The sequence below is a fragment of the Anabrus simplex genome, chromosome 6, assembly GCF_040414725.1.
Source record: "Anabrus simplex isolate iqAnaSimp1 chromosome 6, ASM4041472v1, whole genome shotgun sequence".
In the NCBI taxonomy this organism is placed as follows: domain Eukaryota; kingdom Metazoa; phylum Arthropoda; class Insecta; order Orthoptera; family Tettigoniidae; genus Anabrus; species Anabrus simplex.
Genome location: NC_090270.1, coordinates 136,828,540 through 136,854,883, shown reverse-complemented (window position 1 = coordinate 136,854,883; position 26,344 = coordinate 136,828,540). Strand labels below are relative to the sequence as shown.

The following is a 26,344-nucleotide window of genomic DNA, read 5'->3' as shown; positions in this document are numbered from 1 at the left end:
CCACCTAGATATGGGATTCGACACACTGTGCGTCGGGTAATTGCAGGAAGGAAAGGTAGATAGAAGGCTATTGGGCTCGGCCGTTAATGTTATCAAGAAAACCGTCTATAGAAAAAGACATCACAGTGGTGGCTATGAATAGAGTATTTTCAAGGTACTCGGGTTATTAAAAAGGACTTGCAGACTTTGAAAGGTAATTGTATTTTATTACGGCACTTATGTTAAGATGTGATAGTGTGCGTATTTTGGGTAAGAGATGACAAATCTCGTTCTGCTCCATTGTGTTTAAGAGTCATGGTCCTCTGGACACACTGTGTTGTGTCCAAAATTCCCGAGTTTATTCCAGCTACGACGTGCACAAGTGCCCATTCACTTGATACTGTCCAAAACTTGTTGAAGAGATCTTGGAATTTAATGTTATTGAAAATTCCTAAAGTAGGGAAATCTCTGACTGGAGTTATGTCTAGAAGTGATGAATATATACTGTAATTACTACATTTTGGTGTATTGGATTTGTCGCAATAACTGCAATACGCCGTACTGTTTTGATTATTGAACCTACAGGTACAAAAATAAATGTCTAATGTATAGACATGTTTACGCCGTGTAAGAGGAGATAATATATGCCGGGAAATTATGCGCCTTGTAAATATATTTCTACACTTCCTCAAAAGTGTACCCCGTCAGTCGGATAAGTCAGTCGGATGACCTTATTATTTTCTATTTCTATTTCCTAACTACACAGTGCTGAAGGAACATAATATTTTCGTGCAATATGGATACATGAACTATAAGTACATTCTCAAACATAATAGCGCATAATCGCCATCTGGTGCCAAACAAGGCGACAGTTTCATCAATAGAGCAATGATCGACTGAACTCAACAACTGAACAAACCTTTCTGTATTCCAGTATTAAAACAATTGTAGTTGGTCGTGATTTACATCTGAGGAAATTGAGTGAGATCTTCGCGAAACACGAAGCTTCCGTTCAATTCGCCTATTTTACTTAGCATTAATCCAAGAGATATATTATGTCTATTATTGTGGTTCATGAAATCATCAATCGATTCAAAAGTATTTTATTTTTCATTTATCAGTAAGAAATTCACATACAAAAGGTAGATGGGCTTCACACTTCCATGTACGAAGAAGTCCTTGTCTGTAACTGTATCCACAGTGCTTGGAATTATCTGGCTGTCCGCTGTCCCATTTATCATATCCAGCTTTCGACAAAGTTTCACCGAACACTGTAACGTAATATCCAGGCTTGAATTGGTCGTGGAATCCTATCCAAGATCCTGCTGACTCTAGAGCGGGAATTTTACGAGAGTAGAACTTCCTAATGACTTCTGCTTCAAACTCCGAGTTGACCACCATGAGATTTCCTCCATCAGACTGACAGAATTGTTGAGCGTCGCCCCATGACTTAAAGGGAGCAGTATATAGTTTGTAGTATCCTACTCCTGGGAAATGCTCGTACCCTGCAGGAAAAGGGCGAGCTGACAAACTGGTGCTGGTTGATGAGGTGGACGTCGTGATCGTTGCTAAGCGTTCATACTGGGTATCTGCACACCGTCCCCAAGTGTGGTGTACATCCAAGCCAGTACCATTCTGTCCCTGACCTCTGGAGTAGCGACTGAGCAGATTTGCCTGGAAGAAATATGAACAGAACAATTTATCCCAGGTCACAGTATTTATATTACAGAAAGTAAAATGGGTTAACTACCTTTTAGTAACATGGGAGTTTAAAAACAGTAGCGTAGCGTAACGGTTAGTGTTATTAGCTGCCGTCCTCGGGGGCCTGGGTTCGATTCCCGGTACTGCCAGAAATTTAAGAATGGCAGGAGGGCTGGTATGTGGTTGGAATGGTACATGCAGCTCACCACCAATGGGGGTGTGCCTGAAAAGAGCTGCACCACCTCGGGACGAGGACACGAATTCACCCAAGAAATTGCAGCATTTAATGGTGTAGTGGTTAGCGTGACTAGCTGCCACCCCCGGAGGTCCGGGTTCGATTCCCGGCTCTGCCACGAAATTTGAAAAGTGGTACAAGGGCTGGAACGGGGTCCACTCAGACTCGGGAGGTCAACTGAGTAGAGGTGGATTCGATTCTCACCTCAGCCATCCTGGAAGTGGTTTTCCGTGCCTTGCCTGTCCCATCCAATCTTCCCATCCCTCCACAAGGCCCCTGTTCAGCATAGCAGATGAGGCCACCTGGGCGAGTTACTGGTCATTCTCCCCAGTTGTATCCCCCGACCCAAAGTCTGAAGCTCCAGGACACTGCTCTTGAGGCGGCAGAGGTGGGATCCCTCGCTGAGTCCGAGGGAAAAACCGACCCTAGAGGGTAAACAGATTAAGAAGAAGAAGAAGAAGAAGAAGAAGGAGAAGAAGTAAACATATCATTTGTGATATCTGAAGCCATCTCTTTGCAGTTTCAAATAGTTAGGTTCTTCAGTCTGCCGAAACTAATTTTGAATAAAAACATCTACAAACTACCTGAAAAAGAAACAACTTGCCGGGCTGAGTGGCTCAGACGGTTGACGCGCTGGCCTTCTGACCGCAACTTGGCAGGCTCGATCGCGGCTCAGTCCAGTGGTATTTGAAGGTGTTCAAATACGTCAGTGTCGGTAGATTTACTGACACTTAAAAGAACTCCTGCGGGACTAAATTCCGGCACCTTGGCGTCTCCGAAAACCGTAAAAATAGTTAATGAGACGTGAAACAAGTACACATTATTATTAAGAAACAACGTCATTAAAATAGAATGGCATATTTCGTTCTTGAAAGAACATCATCAGATTCTATCAAACCACATTCAAATATATATAATTTTTTTTGCTAATTGTTTTACGTCGCACCGACACAGATAGGTCTTACGGCGACGATGGGACAGGAAAGGGCTAGGAGTGAGAAGGAAGGGTCCGTGGCCATAATTAAGGCACAGCCCCAGTATTTGCCTGGTGTGAAAATGGGAAACCACGGAAAAGTATTTTCAGGGCTGCCGACAGTGGGGTTCGAACCTACTATCTCAAAAATATTTAGAAATGTATAAACATTTATGTTTATTTCTAATTAACTCCTTAAAAACTTGAAATTAGGAACTGAAAAATCCACATTACCGCTATATTTCTGTATGATAAAACACTCTGTATCTTGATACACTTTACTTTGCCCATTGTGGCAACCCGTAATTGCGGGTTCAATAGATATGGTGTCCTCATTTCTCTCCTCTCTAGCATAGAATGCATGTATTCGTATCTGTCATGGAACTGTTGTGCTTTGTATTAGATAGGACGGTGAGAAACAACGAGAACCGTGTATATGAGTATTTGAGGGCTGGACATACTGATAAATAATTAGAAAAAATCGATATCTCGCGCCGTTGTCATTTTATCAGTTGCTGAAGTTAGCCAATCAGATCGCTTCGTATGGGCTTTGCATTGCTAAATTTGAACGTGACCTAAGACCGGCTTGAGAGGTATGCAAAGAAATCTGCATTAAATACAAACACCATGGGTTTCAGCCCGGAGTCACCGAAGAGTACTTGCTATGGCGCGATCCTGTCAGTTCGAAGCTCCATGTTCAAATCCCTCTATTGATGAAATTTATTTTCGTTTGGTGTTTGTAGAGAGCAGTAACCCTTGATTTTCATGGTGGCGCTAAATGTGTTAATGTACACCCCCCTTCCTCCTGCCATAGCATAACGGCCCTGATGGACCTTGGCCTACCAAGAGACCGCTACTCAGCTAAAAATTCTGCAGGTTATGAGGTGCTACCTCAGAGTCACCGCGACGAATCCTCTCGGTGTTCATTCTTGGGTTTCTATACCGCGGCCGCCATCTCACCTTTAGAGAGCTTCTCAATTGTAATCACGTTGGCTGATTGGTCCACGAACCAACAATCTATTTCTTTTTCTATTTATTTTACGTCGCACCGACACAGATAGGTCTTATGGCAACGATGGGAAAGGAAAGGCCTAGGAATTGGAAGAAAGCGGCCGTGGCCGTAATTAAGGTACAGCCTCAGCATTTGCCTGGTGTGAAAATGGGAAACAACGGAAAACCATCTTCAGGGGTGCCGACAGTGGGGAACCAGCAATCAGATCCATACAAACTTCATTGACCTGGCCGGCAATCGAACCCAGGGCCTCCGGGTAAGATGTAGGCATGCCACCCCTAGACTTCATATTATAAGATTATATTTACAAATATCTGACAATAACTTTCCTAATTAAGTACTGTATATGTAACTTAAAAGTTGTTCAGTCTACTGTACACACAAGTTCAGACATAATATACAGAGTGGTCGGAAACAACGTGAACCGGGTATATGAGCATTAGAGGGTTGGTTATACTGATAAATAATTTGAAAGAAATAATTCGATATCTCACACCGTTGTCATTTTATCAGTTGCTGAAGTTAGCCAATCCGATCACTTCGCGGGCGAATACAAGTGGGCTTTACGAGGTTGTGTTGCTAAATCTGTCCGTGGCTTAAAACCGACATGAGAGCACCAGTCGAAGAATGAAACTTCGCCCCAGGGATGAGGTTTGAATACAGACCTCCGAGCTGACATGATCGTGCCAAAGCAAGTGCGCTACGGTGGCACTGGCTGAAAGCAACGGTGTGTCTGATTCCGATTTCTCGGTATGGTTCTCAAGCCATTCTTAAGGCACGTGCAGATTTAGCAATGCAAAGCCCATATGAAGTCATCTGATTGGCTAACTTCAGCAGCTGATAAAATGACGGCGCGAGGTATCGAATTATTACTTTCAAATTATTTATTATTATTTATTAGTTATTATTCTGTATAGAGTAATAAATAAGTTACAAGATTGTGACCAACTGCAAAATGACCTCGATAATGTGAGATGGACAGTAGGCAATGGTATGATGATAAACGGGGTTAAAAGTCAGGTTGTGAGATTCACAAATAGGAAAAGTCCTCTCAGTTTTAATTACTGTGCTGATGGGGTGAAAGTTCCTTTTGGGGATCATTGTAAGTATCTGGGTGTTAATATAAGGAAAGATCTTCATTGGGGTAATCACATACATGGGATTGCACATATAGGATACAGATCTCTGCCCATGGTTACGAGGGTGTTTAGGGGTTGTAGGGATGTAAAGGAGAGGGCATATAAGTCTTTGGTAAGACCCCAACTAGAGTACGCTTCCAGTGTACGGGACCCACACCAGGATTACTTGATTCAAGAACTGGAAAAAATCCAAATAAGAGCAGCTCGATTTGTTCTGGGTGATTTCCGACATAAGAATAGCGATACAAAAATGTTGCAAAGTTTGGGGCTGGGAAGAACTGGGAGAAAGAAGACGAGCTGCTCGACTAAGTGGTATTGTTCCGAGCTGTCAGCGGGGAAATGGCGTGGAATGACATTAGTAGACGAATAAGTTTGAGTGGCGTGTTTAAAAGTAGGAAAGATCACAATGTGAAGGTAACGTGGGAATTCAAGAGGACAAATTGGGGCAAATATTCATTTATAGGAAGGGGAGTTAGGGATTGCAATAACTTACCAAGGGAGATGTTCGATAAATTTCCAAAGTCATTGAAATCATTTAAGAAAAGGCTAGGAAAACAACAGACAGGGAATCTGCCACCTGGGCTACTGCCCTAAATGCAGATTAGTATTGATTGATCAACATGATCAACCCCCTAACGCTCATATACCTGGCTCATGTTGTTTCCGAGCACCCTGTATAACACTGTAACATGTATTATCCGCACACTTTATCTTGGTGCATTTACATCCTAGTGCTGAATCGGTCGACCTCGGCGATCTTCGAGATTCGTACTGGCAACCTTTGAGACACAAACTATGAATCGCTTAAGCATCGTTGTGCGACATCTGGCGTACACTTTACGTACTAGTACTGTTGTTGTTTAAACAACAAAGCCAAAGTATAGAATTCATGCTAGGAACAAGATTCGCATCGAGAAATGTTTTATAACGTTATATAATGAGTATGTGATATAGTTGTTGCCTTAAGATGATAACGGTTTAGAAATTTCATATCGATCGATCATATTCTCGATTCAATTCAATTTCATTTTCATTCAGTTGGCAGCACAAGGCAGTACTATCGATACCGGGACAGCTCCCTCCTGACTCCTCACCCCCGTACACAAATGCACCAAGATAAAGTGTGCGGATAATATGTAAAATATTCACACGGTTACAGGTTTTATTACAGGTATGTTAGGGCTGGGATGTTTAGGAAAAGTCATGTTTTTCTTTGTCTCTATTTTCTTGCCTGATTGGATTTTGGTGCAAATCAGGTGATTATCGTCACAATTAAGTGATTTTTATGTGTCATATAAATGCATATTTTGGCTTTTTTTTGGAATAAGGTCATTTTGAGCTATTCTCGCAGAAATGGCATATTGGTGTAGCTGTGCAAAATCATCTTCAACTTATCGAATGTTAACTAGTATTCACAAAACTGCTTCTCGGTATTACATCTGCAGTTAATACAAGTGGAATACTCTGCCTCTTCTATGAACATTGCGCAGGGATTGTTTTCCAACAGTTTGTCAGAAGTCTGTCATATATTAAGTTGAACTTTGGAATTATATCGAGTGCAATTACTCGTTTATAAGCTGCTAGTTTAGAAATTCACGCAGGTATTGAAATTGTGAGAAGTGTTGAATTGTCAGTACAACAGTCACATGAACTTTTGGAATGTTGTGTGATCTGATGATAATCTTCGCGAACTTAGTACTTTATAGGTATGTATTCAGAAATGTTTGATAAGTGAATCAAGGACAATAGACTGTGAATAACTGTCAATCATGTATATTCAGAAAATCAATATTTAAGTGAGAATAAATTATTTAGTTAATAAATATGCATCAAATAAATTGTCGTTTCGATTTATAACTTATTTTAACATTGACATATTTAGATTAATCATTTTTGGGTCATATTTTAGAATTTTTACGTCATATTTCGTCACTTTTGAGGTCATTTTTGCATACATATTTGGGGTATTTTTAGGTCTTAAACACCCGATCCCTAGTTATAGTGTTGTATATTATGTTTTGAACTAATGTGTGTGACAGACAGAAAGGCTTTTATTTTCCATTAACTAAGTTGAAACTGGAAAGTATGGCTTCCTTCTTAACAAATTAATTATATGGTAACTGAAACTACATTTAAGTAATATATACGATAGTTCATTATTAATTTAAATATAGGATAAGTCTTTATTAAGCATATATTGTAACTACATGTAAATAATCAAGAAATACGAACAGGAATGAAATAACAGAAAATTAATTTATGTAGATGTGTTCTGTACAATAAGGTATCATTAGGTATTGTACCAAGAAAAGTTCGTGGGTTTAGGGCATGAGAAGGATCTCAGGTAGTGGAAGTTGATTTTGGAGCCGATACAGAGCAGGATAGAATCGCAGGGCGAATAATAGATGGTTATACTTTTTCCAAATAATTTATTAATAATGTTGAATGATTCATCACCCTGCAATATCAATATAGGACTCGTATTTTTCACTGAAATCAAAAGTTTAACGCAAATCTTTCAGTTCGAGAAAAATAAATAAATATCACTGATCCTATAGTCTTTCTAACTTGTGAAAACACGAAGTGTCAGTTCTTCACCTAAAGTCTTTCTAAGTATTAATTCATGAAATGAACACACATTTATAATTGAAAATTGAAATAAGAATTTAAATTTCTGTTGAAAGTTTCTTAGTTTGTTAGCCTTGAAATATAGAACACTTGAAAACCCTAGAGTTCTTCTATGTAAAATGAATATTAGATTTTGAAAAAAATTTTTCATTAAAGATGAACTTTTGAGAAATGATGAAAAACTACGAAATATCGTTCACACGCAGCACTGAAAAAAAATCACTGTTCAAGATTGATATGAAAAAGTCAGTCAGTTTGTGACTACTCACTTAGTAAAGAAAATTTAGCTTACAAATGTTGATTTGGGGAATGGGAGTCTGGAACATTCCCCGGAGTGCGGATGAAGATTCGAACTCGATGTTCTACGAAGAAACCACGTTGACGTCCCTCGATGGGAACCATAGATGAGATGATGTTTGAAGTAGCTGGATCTTGTAGAATTTCACCAAGATTTCCGCTGCTCGTGGAGGTGATTTTAGCACACGGAAAGTTCAATTGGCGCGAGTAGTTATTACAGATGCTATCATTCACTGTCAAACACAGTTCAGTTCGTATTTTAATTTTATGACGTTAAATGAATAACTACAGTCCATGCACTATTTAAAGTCGTCACTGAGAACGTCCATAAATACACAGTTCAAACACTAGAAAAAGCAACGTGTAATAATTCTCATCACAGTCTCTAATCACAATCTTTGAATCACTACCCTAGCAGATAACACTGATTTTCTGGTAGTGATAGTATTATATTACCTTAGAAAAAGTTCTTAATATTCACCAAGTTTATCACTGGGTTAAGTCGTGTCCTAATATGGCACGAACGCTACGTAAATAAAGAGACACAGTTCAAGGATGTGCTGTATTAGAAAAAATGAGTCCTAGAATAGTTAGAGTTATTGTACACGGCAGTTTCTGTTTATTGTAGTAGTTCAATATTATGTGAAATTAACTAAGTCCACACGTCATGTTCTAGTCTGTGAATATCAAATATTTGACTTCGTATTTCAATGATTTCACACGTGTTATATTTCGAAATGTCTGTGCATTATATCGTAGTCGTGGCACGATAAACTAAGTACGGTGCGACGTCTTTTACAAGCGCGACGGCGATTGATTATCCCATAATTTCGTCTCCGCGAAACGCGACGAAAAATACTATCTTCGAGACTGCACTGACAGACTGTACGATGGTCAGTCTCCCCTCTGTCTCACTCACACACACATACTGCACTGCTCTGCACTGCACTGCACACTGCTTGTCAGCCTTGACATAGTGGCCTATATATCTGCGCCGGGAGGGTGGTGTTCTGGATCATGTGACCGAGAGTGCTCAATCTTCTTAAACTTTATATTGTTATAACTCAAAAACTACTGGACAGATTGTTTTGAAATTTACAGGATTTTACTTTTACGATATCTGCTACAATTTAGCGTTGGTCCTGTTCAAATTGGTTGAGGCGTTAAAAAGTTCACGAAAGAAAAATTATTTCGAGAAATATCTCTAGGGGAGGCAAGTTTCAAGCGGTAGGTAGACGTCACTTGACCTCGCCTTGTCGCTCGTGGAGTCTGGTACGTACTGGAATGTTCCTTCGCTCAGCTGTTCGCATGTCGGTCGGAAATTGTATGCTGAAATAAAGTTTTTTCAATTGATATGTGCCAGGGCCTAGGCCTTCCTGGTACAGTATGCACAATATAAACTTTTGTGTGAGAATTTAACATGATAAAATAATTATTCCCTTTATAAGTGGAATATTGTAGTATATATATTCCACTATTCGAAATTTAAAAATATATAAATGCATATATTAGAACATGTTTCGGTATATTTGACCTTCTTCAGCTATTAATTAGAACAATTGCCAAGTTGTACTTTCTCTTAAAACAATAATGATCACCACCATCACCTTGGTATATCGTTGGCTGAAAGTTCAGATCGAGCCATGATCAAGATACTGTACACGGGCGCCGTTTAGCACTCTGAGGTTTCTTTCCACGGATCTTCCCTTCAATCGGCATCAATACTTCAAGATTTTTTCTTTTTCTTTTAGTGTGCTGGTTTACTGTTTATGTGTCGGTCTGTTAAGTCTGGTTTGGCGCTGGTTGAATCCTCACAAAACACCACCAAATGTTATGCGGTTATAGGGAAACCGAAAAAGTCTATAGAGGGTTCTATGACGAGGCCTACAAAGCATGATGAGGAGTCATCGAGTAGGTCTTTGTCTTCCTCGCCGGGCCTGAAATTGCTACTGAAGCACGATTCCCTAAGAGTAGCAGCTTTTATAACATTCAGACGCATTCGTCTCGTGCTCCGAATACCATTATTGCTAGTTTCTTTACGTCGCACCGACACATATAGGTCTTATGGCGACGATGGGACAGGAAAGGGCTAGGAGTGGGAAGGAAGCAGCCGTGGCCTAAATTAAGGTACAACCCCAGCATTTGCCTGGTGTGAACATGGGAAACCACGGAAAACCATTTTCAGGGCTGCCGACAGTGGGGTTCGAACCTACTATCTAACGAATACTGGATACTGGCCGCACTTAAGCGACTGCAGCTATCGAGCTCGGTGAATACCATTATTGAGCACCACACATATCTCACAATCAGCAGATTACGCACTGTTACACATGAGCCTGAGACTTCGGTGGAAGCTACATTTTATTCTTATGCTGGCCATAAACGCTGTGATCTGTATCAAGAGACTGTCATGAGGCGGAGTTTCTCGTCTCTGCGGCGCAATACATGCCAAGATTTGTTGTTAGTTTTGGTGGAAAGAACATGGCGTCCGATCCTCTAGCAGACGAAATAGGGATAGTTCTTGCTGTTTGATGAAAAATCGAAGGAAAAGCTAAGAATTTAGTCTAAAATTGGTTAACAAAGAGAGTAAATTACTCTCATGTTTCACTTTTCACGGAGTTGGCGGATACTGCCCCAGAAGAATTTTTTAATTTCTTTTGAGGAGGGATGTTCAAATATTTTATACTTTAGAATTGATAGGCTTTAAGAGTAAAAAACTAGATACAACTGCGAGGTAAGCAGTGAGTGTCATGGAAGGACTAATGGTAACATTGAGGTAGTACCCGTTCTCTTGGACTTGCGAATTTTATTCAGTACACGCCGAAATGCACATCGGAAATTGTGAATTTTTTTCACCCCAAGCTCTCTATCAGCCTGAAAAACTTTTTTAAAACGCTTCTGACAAAACGTAACCAAACATTCGTACGTATTGTCTCTGGCACATTGTCACTATAACTGTAATTTTTTGAATCTATAAATTCCAAGAATTTATAAATTCTTCTCATAATGCACGCTCAGGCATTTCTCAGCTAACGATCACTTTTCAAAGAATTGTGTAAAAGCAGTGATACACACGAAACCTCCCTATCACACGTGTAAATCGGTTGGAACTTGTATTGTGTTGTTTGTATCGATCTCAAAGTCTCTTGTTCAGAGCGAGAGACGCGATGAAAATGAAAATCTACAGCCTGTTTCCAGTCATTCGACCGGGTCAAGAATGGAATGAATGAAGCCTGCCGCACTCCCTTGTGGCAATGATTAATGACTGACAGATGAAATTAAAATATAGTGGAGAGTGTTGCTGGAATGAAAGATAACAGGATAAACTTGAGTACCCGGAGAAAAACCTGTTCCGCCTCCGCTTTGCCCAGTACAAATCTCACATGGAGTGACCAGGATTTGAACTACGGAAGCCAGCGGTGAAAGGCCGGCGCGGTGCCGCCTGAGCCACGGAGGCTCTGAGAAACGTAATACCCGCTCCTTTTCGTCATGATACCACGTAAGACCAGTTGTGACTGTGGAACTACAGAAGACTATTGAACTGGTATCAGATTCGCGTTTTATGGGATAGTCTCTTGATACATATCTCAGCGTGTATGGTCCTGACTGCATCCAAAACGAAATAACAATAGGTGGAAAGGTTTACTGCATGTATGTTTTACAAAATGGAAAGTTTCTTACCGTTACAGTGCGATGTCCCGTCACATTACGTACACTATTCACAGTGAAATGAACTTCACCAGCAGTTTCATCACATTGTTCTGCACCCTCACCTCCAAGGAGGTTCGTCACGAACAGGAGTAGGCGTATATATTCTATGAATCTCATAGCTTCTTCTTGTCTGTGAAGCGATATTTTGCCCTAATATGCAGTAAGCACTTAGGATAGAGGAGTCCCCGCATGTTAATTCCGCGACTTCTGCTGTATTAGCGAGCCTTATCAACAATAGCTGATTACCACAGCGCACAAGGTTATCGTGACCAGCTGCGAAGTAGTTTTCCTCGCTCAAAATAAATTTATTCCTCTCAGTCTCGTGTTTCCGTAAATAAATAGTTTAATATATAAATAATTGTGCCATAAGCATTCAAAGGAATATTTCTGTGCTTGATGCGTTCAATCAAAACTCTGAGTTTTGCATCAGTTTAAAATCATACTTAAAAAGAACCTCGGCTACTGGATTAAGGTAACTTAGGGAGATCCCGACACGAGGGAGAACTCGACACTTTTAAGCTTAGCGCCTCTGGTAATCACAGTACTGGAACGGTCAAACTTGCAACTACATTTACTGGAGCCGTATGGTTTTGTGCTCATGGCCACCCTGTTAGCTGAGAATTATCACTATAAATACAAGGCATATGAACAATTGAAGGTGAGTAAGTAAGTGATATATGATTTAAAAGTAACTTGCTATAATATGATGAGTAGATTGTGTAACCAAATAGGAAGATATGCGATATTTTTAAGATAATGTTTTAGGTTAGGAGCACTAAGCAAGTTTCGGAGAAGCGGTGATGTCATTTCCAAATCGCCAAACCTTCAGCTTGGTAAGTGTTGCGAACTCTTGTCTGCCAATGAAACTCGGGGAGATCTAGACACGACAAGCTGGGAGATCTCGACACTATCGATATCTCCCTGAATCTCTAAACCGGGATACATTTTGGGGGGGGGGGCATGGTTTAATGGTGCTTTAATTCTACAGTTTAGTAGGAGTAATAAATTATGACAATGTAGTGTATTAGGATATGTATAATATTTTTGTAATGCGATATGTTTATAATAATGTTTGTAGTGTTAAATTAAACTCAAATTACGAAGGATTGAGACTGATGATAAAGTAGAAGTTTCGCATTAATAGTTTTGCATCCAAATGGTTATAGGTGGAGGATGCCACGGAAATATGTGTACAAAGGTCTGCTTGGACGATGGAATGCAGAAGATATGGCTGCTGCTATTAAGGACGTGAAAGAAAATGGAACTACTTTAGCAACAGCTGCAAAGTATTTCAGTGTTCCAACGAATACACTCAGATCCAGAATACTACCTGGTATATCTACATATAGGAAAAAGGAGCAACAATTGACAAAGCTATGGAGGACCAGTTAGTCAACCATCTTTTTCATCTTGATTCTAAAGGGTTTGGGTGAACAGTGACCGACTTACGAGAACTGGCTTTTAGGTTCACTCAGAGGAATGGTATTAAGAAGCATATTTAAAAACCAAAATGCAATGGTTGGATATGACTGGGTTTTTCAAGAGCCTGGTAATATTTTGAATATCAATGAAACTGGTGTTCAGCTCATATTTAAGGCAGGGAAGATTATTAGTGAAAAAGGAAAGAAAAACGTGTTTCACAGCACCACGGCAGAAAAGGGATCTACGGTAACAGTAATGGTGTGTGGTAATGCTATTGAATATGCTATCCCACCCTTTGTTATAATGAAAGGGGTAAGGCAAAGATACACTCAAAAGGAATGCTCAGTGGATCAGTTGTTAAAATGTCCGAATCATTATTCCATGATCACCTAAACCGTTACAAACCTCAGGGCAGGATTCGGTTCATAATCGACGGACACTCAACGCACTGAAAAGATCCGGATGTGCTTGATAAGGCATCAGCTTTATGAATAGAGATGTGTTGCTCCCCCTACCCCGTCCGCCACGGTGACTTCACAGGATTATCGGGAAGATTTAAAGAATAGGAAACGCGAAAATGAAAAGAATCCTTCCAATCGAAGGACAACAACGAGAACTCGGCGTGTGCAATGGGGAAGCTAGTTTCTGAAGCAGCCTTCTTTGCTCTGAGAATTACTGGGCAATATGTGACGACAACCGTAATGAGGCATGGGTCCAATGTAGTGGGGAATGCAGGAAATGGTTCCACGAGATGTGTGTGGAAAATGGATACGATGAGCAGTTTATATGTACCCACTGTGTACAATAGTTGTGTAACTATTCGGAGGTCCTACCTAGTGTCAGGTTCTCCCTAAGTGAGGGAGAAGTGGACATTATTGCATCCTTTATTTATTTGATAATTTAACATGTTATGAAATGTTATTTTTTTTCATAAATAATAGAAAACATAAACTAACTGTGTACAAAATCACCTGGGAAATAATTGAAATATTTTACAAATAAAGCATGATCACAATTACAGGTTTTTGCTTAGCGTGTCGAGATATCCCTAAATTACTATATATATTTCTTTCTTTCTTTCTTTCTTTCTTTCTTTCTTTCTTTCTTTCTTTCTTTCTTTCTTTCCTTCTTACTTTCTTTCTTTCTTTCTTGATTTGTTTACCCTCCAGGGTTGGTTTATCCCTCGGACTCAGCGAGAGATCCCACCTCTACTGCCTCAAGGGCAGTGTCCTGGAGCGAGAGACTTAGGGGTTGGGGGACAGAACCCGGAGGGAGGACCAGTGCCTCGCCCAGGCGTTCTTACCCGCTATGCTGAACGGGGTCCTTGTGGAGGGATGGGAATATTGGAAGGGATAGATAAGGAAGAGAGGAAGCGGCCGTGGCCTTATATCAGCTACCATCCCAGTATTTGCCTGGAGGAGAAGTGGGAAACCACGGAAAACCACTTCGAGGATGGCTAAGGTGGGAATCAAATCCGCTCTATTCAGATGACCTCCTCTGACGGTTGAGGAGGTGGCCTTCTGACCCCAACTTGGCGGTTTCGATCCTGGCTCAGTCCGGTGGTATTTGAAGGTGCTCAAATACGTCAGATTTACTGGCACGTAAAATAACTCCTGCGGGACTAAATTCCGGCACCTTGGCGTCCTCGAAAAACTTAAATGTAGTTAGTGGGAAAGACAATAACATTATTATCACGTGACCTCCGGAGGCTGAGTGGATCCAGTTCCAGAGCTCGTACCATTTTCAAATTTCGTGGCAGAGCCGGGAATCGAACCCGGAGCTCCGTGGGTGGCAGCTAATCATACTAACCACTACACCACAGAGATGGTGATATCTAACCAAGTGTTGGTCGTTTGGTTAGGGTCACGTAGCTGTAAGCTTGCATCCGGGAGATAGTGTGTTCGAACCCCACTATCGGCAGTTTTCCGTGGTTTCCTATTTTCACACCATTCGAGTGCTGAGGCTGTACCTGAATTAAGGCCACTCTTAGCCCTTTCCTATGTCATCGTCCCCGTATGAACTCTCTGTATCGGTACGACGTAAAGCAAATTGTAATAAGTAATAAATATATATGAGTTCACTGAAAGGCGTAACAGTCTATAGTGAACACGAATGCGTGACTTAGGCCTAAAGCAAAAGAAATTATGGTGAAGATAGGGTTCTGGGCCCAGTCTTGTACTTAATCAATATTCAATAACTTGATTAAATTGCTAAAGAATAAACAATACTATAAACATCCCTCCGCTTATTTCAGGTATTCTGGAGTCACTGGAGCCACCAAGCCTCAAATTAGATCTTTTCCCTTTGTTAGAATTGGCTTTACATCGCACCGACACAGATAGGTCTTACGTAGACGATGGGACAGGGAAGGGCTAGGAATAGGAAGGAAGCAGCCGTGGCCCTAATTAAGGTACAGCTCCAGCATTTGCCTGGTGTGAAAATGGGAAACCATAGAAAACCATCTTCTGGGCTGCCGACAGTGGGGTCGAACTTACTCTCTCCCGGATGCAAGCTCACATCTGCGCGCCCCTAACTGCACGGCCACCTGGCCCGGTCATTTCAGTTTTGGGCAGGGATTTAAGACCGGATGCCTTTCCTGACCCAACATGGTTTTTGAAATGCAAATCTGAACCCAGGTTCGATCGGAATTCGATCCTCGACCATCCGGGTGGGATAGCAAGCATCTAAATCACTGAGCTAATCACGCACCCCTTAAAACAATTGCAAATAATAATAATATACGCCTCTGTGGTGTAGTGGTTAGCATGATTAGCTGCCAACCCCGTATGCCCGGGTTCGATTCCCGGCTCTGCCACGAAATTTGAAAAGTGGTACGAGGGCTGAAACGGGCTCCACTCAGGCTTGGAGGTCAACTGAGTAGAGGGGGGTTCGAATCTCACCTCAGTCATCCTCGAAGTGGTTTCCCGTGGTTTCCCATTTCTCCTCCAGGCAAATGCTGGGAGGCACACTAACTTAAGGCCACGGCCGCTTCCTTCCCTCTTCCTTGTCTATCCCTTCCGATCTTCCCATCCCCACAAGGGCCCCGTTCATCATAGCAAGTGAGGCCGCCTGGGCGATGCACTGGTCCTCCAAGACACTGCCCTTGTGGCGGTAGAAGTGGGATCCCTCGCTGAGTCTAAGGAAAACACCAACCCTGGAGGGTAAACAGATTAAGAAATAAATAAATAATACGGTAATAATAATAATAATAATAATAATAATAATAATAATAATAATAATAATAATAATAATAATAATCAGTATCAATCAATCATGCACTACTGATCTGCATCGCCCAGGTGGCAGATTCCCTATCTGTTGTTTTCCTAGCCTTTTCTTAAATGATCGTAAAGAAATTGGTAAATTATTGGACATTTCCCTTGGTATGTTATTCCAATACCTAACTCCCCTTCCTATAAATGAATATTTGCCCCAATTTGTCCTCTTGAATTCCAACTTTATCTTCATATTGTGATCTTTCCTACTTTTAAAGACACCACTCAAACTTATTTGTCTACTGATGTTGAGGATTGTAAATAGACAGTGCCCCTCCATCTACCGGGGAGTTTAGGTGCTATTCATGTATCGACATATCTGTATCGATTCCGAGATTTCTGTATCGAGTTGAGAGAATAGAAAATAAATATATTGAAGGTGTGTTTGGTGTGTCGTGTTTTATTCCCTAACATTTTGTTGCCGAAACCCGGGATTAATGTAATGTTGCCTTGAGTTGTCAGTAGGAAATTGAGAGCCTGTTAGCCCTTTTTCAAATTTTGTAATTGTAAAGAGTGCCTCTGGTAGGCTAGATATTCGATTTTGGGGGCAGGTGCTCCATGAATTAGGGGATTTCTGCCTTTGAATAAATTTGTGCTCTTCTGTAAATTTGAGCTAGGAATTCAGGAATTGTAAGGTGAGGGGCGTGGAGCCCAGGATTTGTAAAAATCACTCAATTTTGGATTTTCCTTGTCTTGTTTAAAATTTGTAATTGTACCTGTTCTTTCATTGTTATGAAAAAATGTTAAGTTTGAAGTCCTAAAGGAAATATAACTTTTGTTAAAATTTAATCCAATCCTTGACATTGTAGTTAGACCCCGGCATATTCTTTAACCTTTTTCTGCTCCACGGGTAACCCCGCAACAGATGACGTAATCATGTACAGATTCACTCGTTTACCATTCGGGCTCACGTGTAGTCCCTTCCTCCTCTCTGCTACCCTGCGTGAATTGGCTACCAAGTTCCGTGATCAATTCCCCACGGCTGCGAAACTGCTTGACAAGTGTACATTCATGGACGACTTCGCCGCCAGTTCTGAAGACGATAACGAGGCTATAACCTTGTACTACGAGATGACAGCACTGTTGCGGCAAATACGCCTACCAATGGCAAAGTGGGCTACGAACTCCGTGCCACTCAAAGATATATGGAGGGCAGAAGGGCAGGAAATCAAACGGGAAACTACAGTTCTGGGCGTCAGCTGGGACACTGAATCTGACTCACTACTCTTCGACCATCGCGATGTCACTGACAGGCTGCAGGACAAACCCGCTACCAAGAGACGGGTGCTTCACACTATATCCAGATTTTACGACCCTCTCGGCATCCTCTCGCCAGTATCCATCGTGAGAAAAATCCTTTTCCAAGACACGCGGTGTAGGGGCATAAAATGAGACGATATTCTTCCCTCAGACTTCGCAGCAAGGTGGCAAATTTGGATTTCAAGCCTATCTCACTTGTCAGTCATAACGGTCCCTCGTTGGCTAGGGATGTCTAGTCGAACACAAGAGACTTTCCAGGTTCATGTTTTCTGCGACGCATCCGAGAGGGCTTACGGAACTGTGTTGTACGTGAGAACATAACTCGACGACAATATTACGGTTCGTCTAGCATGCAGCAAAAACAGAGTGTCACAAGTAAAGAAAGTGACGCTGCCAAGACGAGCTACTGGCCGCCTTGATGGGCTCAAGCTTATTAAAATATTTCTGTAAGTCAACTGGATATGACATCACGAATGCAACGATGTGGAGCGACTCTATGGTAGCACTGGGTTGGATACGCAATGACCCCAATCGGTGGAAGACGTTTGTCTGTAACCGTGTCACGGAAATTCAAGAATATCTGACTCCAGCTCAATGGCGACATTGTCCCACGGATAGCAATCCAGCAGATCTCGTGTCACGTGGAATGTCACCGCAAGAAATGCAGTCTTCCGTGATGTGGTGGCAGGGATCACCATGGCTCTCCGAACACACAGATACTTGGCCTCCCAACGTACTCCCCGAGGAATCACTTCCAGAAATCCGAAAGGCGCACCAGCAGGTGCTAAGGATGAGTACCTGGGAACCTCCCGTCGACGCCTCAAAATATAGTTCCTACTGGAAGATATTACACATGATGGCATGGATTCTACGTTTCATCCATAATGCAAGGCACTCCGAGAAACTCTGACCATCTAACCGTGCGCGAATTGGAAGCTGCAGGACTGCGTTGGATCCGAATGTCCCAGCTAGAGAGTTTTACCACCTAGTACAACGCCTTGAGTGACAAAAGAGAACTCCCAGGAAGATTCAAAATTGGACGCTTCAATCCCTTCCTACAGGACGGCCTCATACGACTAGGAGGACGCCTCCAATATGCAGAATTGACTCAGCAGGAAAAACACCCTCTTCTTCTCGATGGTTCCCATCCATTTGTGAAACTGCTGATAAAACCGACCCATATACGCCTACATCATTTGGGAGTTAGGATTGTGTTATCGGAGCTACGCAAGGAACTTTGGGTTCTCAAGGCAAGACAGTCAGTCAAGAAGGTCATTCACAGATGTTTACCATGTAAAATTGCCAAGAACGACCGAGGACGTGAAATTTAAGCTCCTTTGCCTCCTGCTCGTGTGCAACTCACGCAACCATTTGCCGTCACGGGTGTCGATTTCGCCGGCCCACTTTACATCAATGTGGGGAGCCGGCCACAGAAATCTTACATCGTCCTCTTCACGTGCGCTACGACAAGAGCTCTGCACCTTGAACTAGCATCGGATATGAGCACAGAGAAGTTTCTAATGGCGTTTAGACGGTTCTGCGGTAGAGGAGTACCACACACTATCTACTCTGACAACGCGAAGACGTTCCAAGCAGCTAATAAGGAACTGGACATTCTCACCCAACTGTTCACCAGCGCACTCACGAGCCAGCACTTCGCTCACCTTCAGGTCTCTTTGAAGTTCATTGCTCCACGGGCGGCTTGGTGGGGAGGCTGGTGGGAAAGGATGGTCGGAACGACCAAACGGTGCCTGAGAAAAGTGTTGGGACGGTCGCAGGTTAACGAAGAGACACTTACAACCTTACTGGTGGAAATAGAAGCCACCCTAAACTCTCGACCTAATATCCAAGATGGCGCCGAGACACTGACACCAAGTCATTTTTAAATGGTGAAAAATTTACGACGTTGCCAACTGGTCCAGAACCCAGTATCCTCAAAGACCTCAGAAGAGAAGTGAGACTCAGACAAAAGCTGCGTGAGGACTTCCTGAAGAGATGGAAGAAGGAATATCTTCTCGAACTCAGGAACTACCATGAAGTCCAGAGCCCGAAAGGAAGATTGACGGAGTGTAGAGTAGGAGACGTTGTCCTTCTTCTAGACGACATGAGACCAAGGCATATGTGGCGGAGAGCTTGCATCACAGAGAGAAGACCCGGACGAGACGGGAAGGTGCGGACACTCATCTTATGGGCAGCTGACGGGAACACTATCTGCAGGCCCATACAACTGGTTATCCCCCTCGAGATCGACCAGGGTGGGGAGGATGTTGAGGATTGTAAATAGACAGTGCCCCGCCATCTGCGGGGAGTTTAGTTGCTATTCATGTATCGACATATCTGTATCGATTTCGAGATTTGTGTATCGAGTTGAGAGAATAACAAATAAATGTATAAAGGTGTGCTTGGCGTGTCGTGTTTTATTCCCTAACAACTGATGTCCTCCTACGCCATCCCTACACTGACAGCTCGGAACATACCACTTAATCGAGCAGCTCGTCTCCTTTCTTCCAAGTTTTACCAGCCCAAACTTTGCAACATTTTTGTAACGCTACTCTTTTGTCGGAAATCACCCAGAACAATTCGAGTTGCTTTTCTTTGGATTTTTTCCAGTTCTTGAATCAAGTAATTCTGGCGAGGGTCCCATACACTGGAACCATACTCTAGTTGGGTTCTTACCATAGACTTATGTGCCCTCTCCTTTACATCCTTACTACAACCCATAAATACCCTCATAACGATGTGCAGAGATCTGTACCCTTTATTAACAATCATATTTATGTGACTACCCCAATGAAGGTCTTTTCTTATATTAACACCTTGGTACTTACAATGATCCCCAAAAGGAACTTTCAGCCCATTAACGCAGTAATTAATACTGAGAGGATTTTCCTATTTGTGAAACTCACAACCTGACTTTTAACCCCGTTTATCATCATACCATTGCCCACCGTCCATCTCACAACACTATCGAGGTCACCCTCCAGCCGCTCACAATCTTGTAACTTATTTATTACTCCGTACAAAATAACATCATCTGTAAACAGCCTTATCTCTGATTCCACTTCTTTACACATATCATTGATATACGCTGACTGACAGAGCAAATGCAACACCAAGAAGGAGTGGTTCGAAAGGGATGAAAGTTGGGAAAAAAACAGAGATGGCACGGACGAATAATTGATGTTTATTTCAAACCGATATGCAGGTTACACAATGCGCACGGCATCGACTCAGTAGGATGTAGGACCACCGCGAGCGGCGATGCACGCAGAAACACGTCGAGGTACAGAGTCAATAAGAGTGCGGATGGTGTCCTGAGGGATGGTTCTCCATTCTCTGTCAACCATTTGCCACAGTTGGTCGTCCGTACGAGGCTGGGGCAGAGTTTGCAAACGGCGTCCAATGAGATCCCACACGTGTTCGATTGGTGAGAGATCCGGAGAGTACGCTGGCCACGGAAGCATCTGTACACCTCGTAGAGCCTGTTGGGAGATGCGAGCAGTGTGTGGGCGGGCATTATCCTGCTGAAACAGAGCATAGGGCAGCCCCTGAAGGTACGGGAGTGCCACCGGCCGCAGCACATGCTGCACCTAGCGGTGGGCATTTAACGTGCCTTGAATACGCACTAGAGGTGACGTGGAATCATACGCAATAGCGCCCCAAGCCATGATGCCGCGTTGTCTAGCGGTAGGGCGCTACACAGTTACGGCCGGATTTGACCTTTCTCCACGCCGACGCCACACTCGTCTGCTGTGACTATCACTGACAGAACAGAAGCGTGACTCATCGGAGAACACGACGTTCCGCCATTCCCTCATCGAAGTCACTCTAGCCCGGCACCATGCCAGGCATGCACGTCTATGCTGTGGAGTCAATGGTAGTCTTCTGAGCGGACGCCGGGAGTGCAGGCCTCCTTCAACCAATCGACGGGAAATTGTTCTGGTCGATATTGGAACAGCCAGGGTGTCTTGCACATGCTGAAGAATGGCGGTTGACGTGGCGTGCGGGGCTGCCACCGCTTGGCGGCGGATGCGCCGATCTTCGCGTGCTGACGTCACTCGGGCTGCGCCTGGACCCCTCGCACGTGCCACATGTCCCTGCGCCAACCATCTTCGCCACAGGCGCTGTACCGTGGACACATCCCTATGGGTGTCGGCTGCGATTTGACGAAGCGACCAACCTGCCCTTCTCAGCCCGATCACCATACCCCTCGTAAAGTCGTCTGTCTGCTGGAAATGCCTCCGTTGTCGGCGGCCTGGCATTCTTAGCTATACACGTGTCCTGTGGCACACGACAACACGTTCTACAATGACTGTCGGCTGAGAAATCACGGTACGAAGTGGGCCGTTCGCCAACGCCGTGTCCCATTTATCGTTCGCTACGTGCGCAGCACAGCGGCGCATTTCACATCATGAGCATACCTCAGTGATGTCAGTCTACCCTGCAATTGGCATAAAGTTCTGACCACTCCTTCTTGGTGTTGCATTTGCTCTGTCAGTCAGTGTATATAAGAAAACATAAAGGTCCAATAATACTGCCTTGAGGAATTCCCCTCTTAATTATTACAGGGTCAGTTAAAGCTTCGTCTACTCTAATTCTCTGAGTTCTATTTTCTAGAAATATAGCCACCCATTCAGTCACTTTTAGTTCAAGTATTCATTTTTGCCAGTAGTCTTCCATGATCTACCCTATCAAATGCCTTAGATAGGTCAATCGCAATACAGTCCATTTGAACTCCTGAATCCAAGATATCTGCTATATCTTGCTGAAATCCCCCAAGCTGAGCTTGCCTTCTGTCAAACCAGTTATTTATTTCGCAATGATGTCTAATATAATCAGAAAAAATGCTTTCCCAAAGCTTACATGCAATGCATGTCAAACTGACTGGCCTGTAATTTTCAGCTTTATGTCTATCACCCTTCCCTTTATACTTAGGGGCTACTATAGCAACTCTCCATTCATTTGGTATAGCTCCTTCAACCAAACAATAATCAAGTAAGTATTTCAGGTATGGTACTATATCCCAACCCATTTCCTTTAGTATATCCTCAGAAATCTTATCAATTCCAGCTGTTTTTCTAGTTTTCAACTTTTGTATCTTACTGTAAATGTCATTGTTATCATAGGTAAATTTTAATACTTCTTTAGTATTACTCACCTCCCCTATCTGGACATCATCATTGTAACCAACAATCTTTACATACTGCTGACTGAATACTTCTGCCTTTTTGAAGGTCCTTGCATGCACACTCCCCTTGTTCATTAATGATTCCTGGAATGTCCTTCTTTGACCTGTTTCTGCATTACAGTACCTATACATACCCTTCCATTCCTCACTAAAATGTATATGACCATCAATTATGCTTGCCATCATGTTAACCTTAGCTGACTTCTTTGCTAGATTCAATTTCCTAGTAAGTTCCTTCAATTTCTCCTTACTTCCATAATCATTTCTAACTCTATTTCACTGGGCGAGTTGGCCGTGCGCGTAGAGGCGCGCGGCTGTGAGCTTGCATCCGGGAGATAGTAGGTTCGAATCCCACTATCGGCAGCCCTGAAGATGGTTTTCCGTGGTTTCCCATTTTCACACCAGGCAAATGCTGGGGCTGTACCTTAATTAAGGCCACGGCCGCTTCCTTCCAACTCCTAGGCCTTTCCTATCCCATCGTCGCCATAAGACCTATCTGTGTCGGTGCGACGTAAACCCCCTAGCAATAAAAAACTCAATTTCGTTCCAACCTGCACCTCCTTCTTAGTCTTTTTTCTTCTCTGTTATAATATAGTGGATCTTTACAATTCCTTACAACCTTTAAAGGTATAAACCTATTTTCGCATTCCTCAACAATTGCTTTAAACCCATCCCAGAGCCTGTTTACATTTTTATTTACCATTTTCCATTGATCATAGTTACTTTTTAAAAATTCCCTCATACCTGTTTTATCAGCTTTATGGTACTGCCTAATTGTTTTAATTTTAAAACCTTCCTTTCTTTCACATTTATTTTTAACTACGACAAAAATAGCTTCGTGATCACTAAGACCATCTATTACATCGGTTTCTCTATAGAGCTCATCTGGTTTTATCAGCACCACATCCAAAATATTCTTCCCTCTAGTTGGTTCCATCACTTTCTGAATCATGTGCCCTTCCCATATTAACTTATTTGCCATTTGTTGTTCATGCTTCCTGTCGTTCGCATTACCTTCCCAATTGACATTTCGTAAATTGAGATCACCCGCTACAATCACGCTCCTTTCCTTATCGTTTCCCACATAGCTGATTATCTTATCAAATAATTCTGAATCAACGTCAGAGCTACCCTTTCCCGGTTTGTACACTCCAAAGACATCAAGTTGCCTATTATCTTTAGAGATGAGCCTAACACCCAGAATTTCATGTTTTTCATCCTTAACTACTTCGTAACTTGCAAATTCTTGCGCCAGAATGAATACTCCCTCTCCTACCATTCCTATTCTATCTCTACGATACACACTCTAGTTCCGTGAGAATATTTCTGCATCCATTATATCATTTCTCAGACATGATTAAGTTCCTATTACAATATCTGGTAAGTATATATCTATTAAATTACTTTATTCGATTCCTTTGTTTACAATGCTTCTACAGTTGAGCACTGACATTTTTATGTCATTAATTTCCAGTTCCCTGTTCGCTTAACACCGCTCGCTAGGCCACCCCGTTTCCCTGAATGTACCTGCTTATAACCCTTCTAAACAAGTTTCCTAACTTATATGTACCACTGCGGTTTAAGTGAAGGCCATCTGAGGGCAGATCCCTGTCTCCTGCCCACCCATTAGGATCTAGAAATCTCACTCCCAGTTTCCTACATATCCACTCCATAGTCTCATTTAAACCCCAATCACCTTCCAATCAGTATCGCTCCTACACAGTATTCCACTGATAATAATCTCCGCTTCCTTAAACTTAATCCGTGCTGCATTTACCAGATAATAATAATAATAATAATAATAATAATAATAATAATAATAATAATAATAATAATAATAATAATAATAATGTTCATCTCTGTGGTGTAATGGTTAGTGTGATTAGCTGCCACCCCTGGAGGCCCGGGTTCGATTCCCGGTTCTGCCACGAAATTTGAAAAGTGGTACGAGGGCTGAAACGGAGTCCACTCAGCCTCGGGAGGCCAACTGAGTAGAGGGGGGTTCGATTCTCTCCTCAGTCATCATAGAAGTGGTTTTCCGTGGTTTCCCACTTCTCCTTCAGGCAAATGCCGGGATGGATCCTAAGTTAAAGCCACGACCGCTTCCTTCCCTCTTCCTTGTCTATCCCTTCCAATCTTCCCATCCCTCATCAAGGCCCCTGTTCAGCATAGCAGGTGAGGCCGCCTGGGCGAGGCACTGGTTCTCCTCTTCAGTTTTATCCCTCGACCCAAAGTCTCACGCTCTAGGACACTGTCTATGAGACGATGAGACGGTGGAGGTGGGATCCCTCGCTGAGTTCGGGGGAAAAACCAACCCTGGATGGTAAACAAATTACGAAAGAAAGTAAGCAAAAAAGAAAGAAAGAAAGGAAGAAAGAAAGAAAGAAAGAAAGAAAGGAAATAATAATAATAATAATAATAATAATAATAATAATAATAATAATAATAATAATAATAATAATAATAATAATAATAATAATATATTAATTATAGACAGTTATGCCTTTCAGCGTTCAGTCTGCAAGCTTCAGTGGATTTACTAAACGCCTCCATAATAATCCTGTATTTGCAACCGACTTTGTGGCCTCGTTTATTTTTATGCCTCTTATCTTTTAACAACTGGAAACTGAGTCTATCCATCGCCGTCTTGGTCTGCCACTACTTTCTTTTCCCTTCATGACCGAGACCATTATTCTCCTAGGTAACCTATCCTCCTCCATTCGCCTCACATGATCCCACCACTGAAGCCGATTTATCGCTCACAGCTACGCAATCCAGACCGCACAGCCAACTTGCTCGGTCCCACTCTTCTTCTTCTGATTCTTCTACCACTTTTCGCACATCCGTGGGGTCGCGGGCGCGAGCTGTGTTGCACATGTGGATTTGGCCCCGTTTTACGGCCGGATGCCGTTCCTGACGCCAACCCTATATGGAGGGATGTGATCTCTATTGCGTGTTCTGTGGTGATTGGCAGTGTGGTGTGTTGTCATAATATAAAGATGAGAGTGTTGGGACAAACACCCAGTCCCAAAGCCAGAAGAATCAATCAGACGCTATTACAATCCCCGCCCTAGCTTCGAATCGAACTCGGGACCCTCTAAACCGAAGATCTCAAAACTGACCATACAGCCAAGGAGTCGCACAACAACAACAACAACAATGTATTTGTCCGGGTCCTTGGATTTAAGTTCAGGGTACTGTAGGGTGACAAGATTACAAGCATGAAAGTACGGGACATTTCAAAAGTCGTTGATTTTTTATTAGACCCTATTTAAGATTAGAATTTCTTACCGACATTCCTAACAATTTCCTGACCTCACAAAGGGTACCACTTATTTATAGAAAACCGGTATATATTATTATTATTATTATTATTATTATTATTATTATTATTATTATTATTATTATTATTGTTACCGTGGTTTGGTGGATTAGCAGAGGTGAAAGAATGTGCCGGGATGAATGGGTCTAACTACAGAATCAAAGTTAAAATAACAGGTTAAATAATTGGCCCGCAACACCAA

At 42.3% G+C, this 26,344-nt stretch overlaps 1 protein-coding gene across 1 annotated transcript; it reads right to left on the bottom strand.

The window, feature by feature from the left end:
* Positions 1-1,087: 1,087 nt before the first annotated feature.
* Positions 1,088-11,807, bottom strand: LOC136875556 (hemolymph lipopolysaccharide-binding protein). The gene is made up of 2 exons (XM_067149107.2): positions 11,646-11,807; positions 1,088-1,653 (listed from the first exon to the last, which is right to left on the bottom strand). The coding sequence occupies exons 1-2, from the start codon at positions 11,790-11,792 to the stop codon at positions 1,090-1,092; spliced, it is 711 nt and encodes a 236-aa protein (XP_067005208.2). The 5' UTR covers positions 11,793-11,807; the 3' UTR covers positions 1,088-1,089.
* Between the last annotated feature and the right edge of the window lie 14,537 nt (positions 11,808-26,344).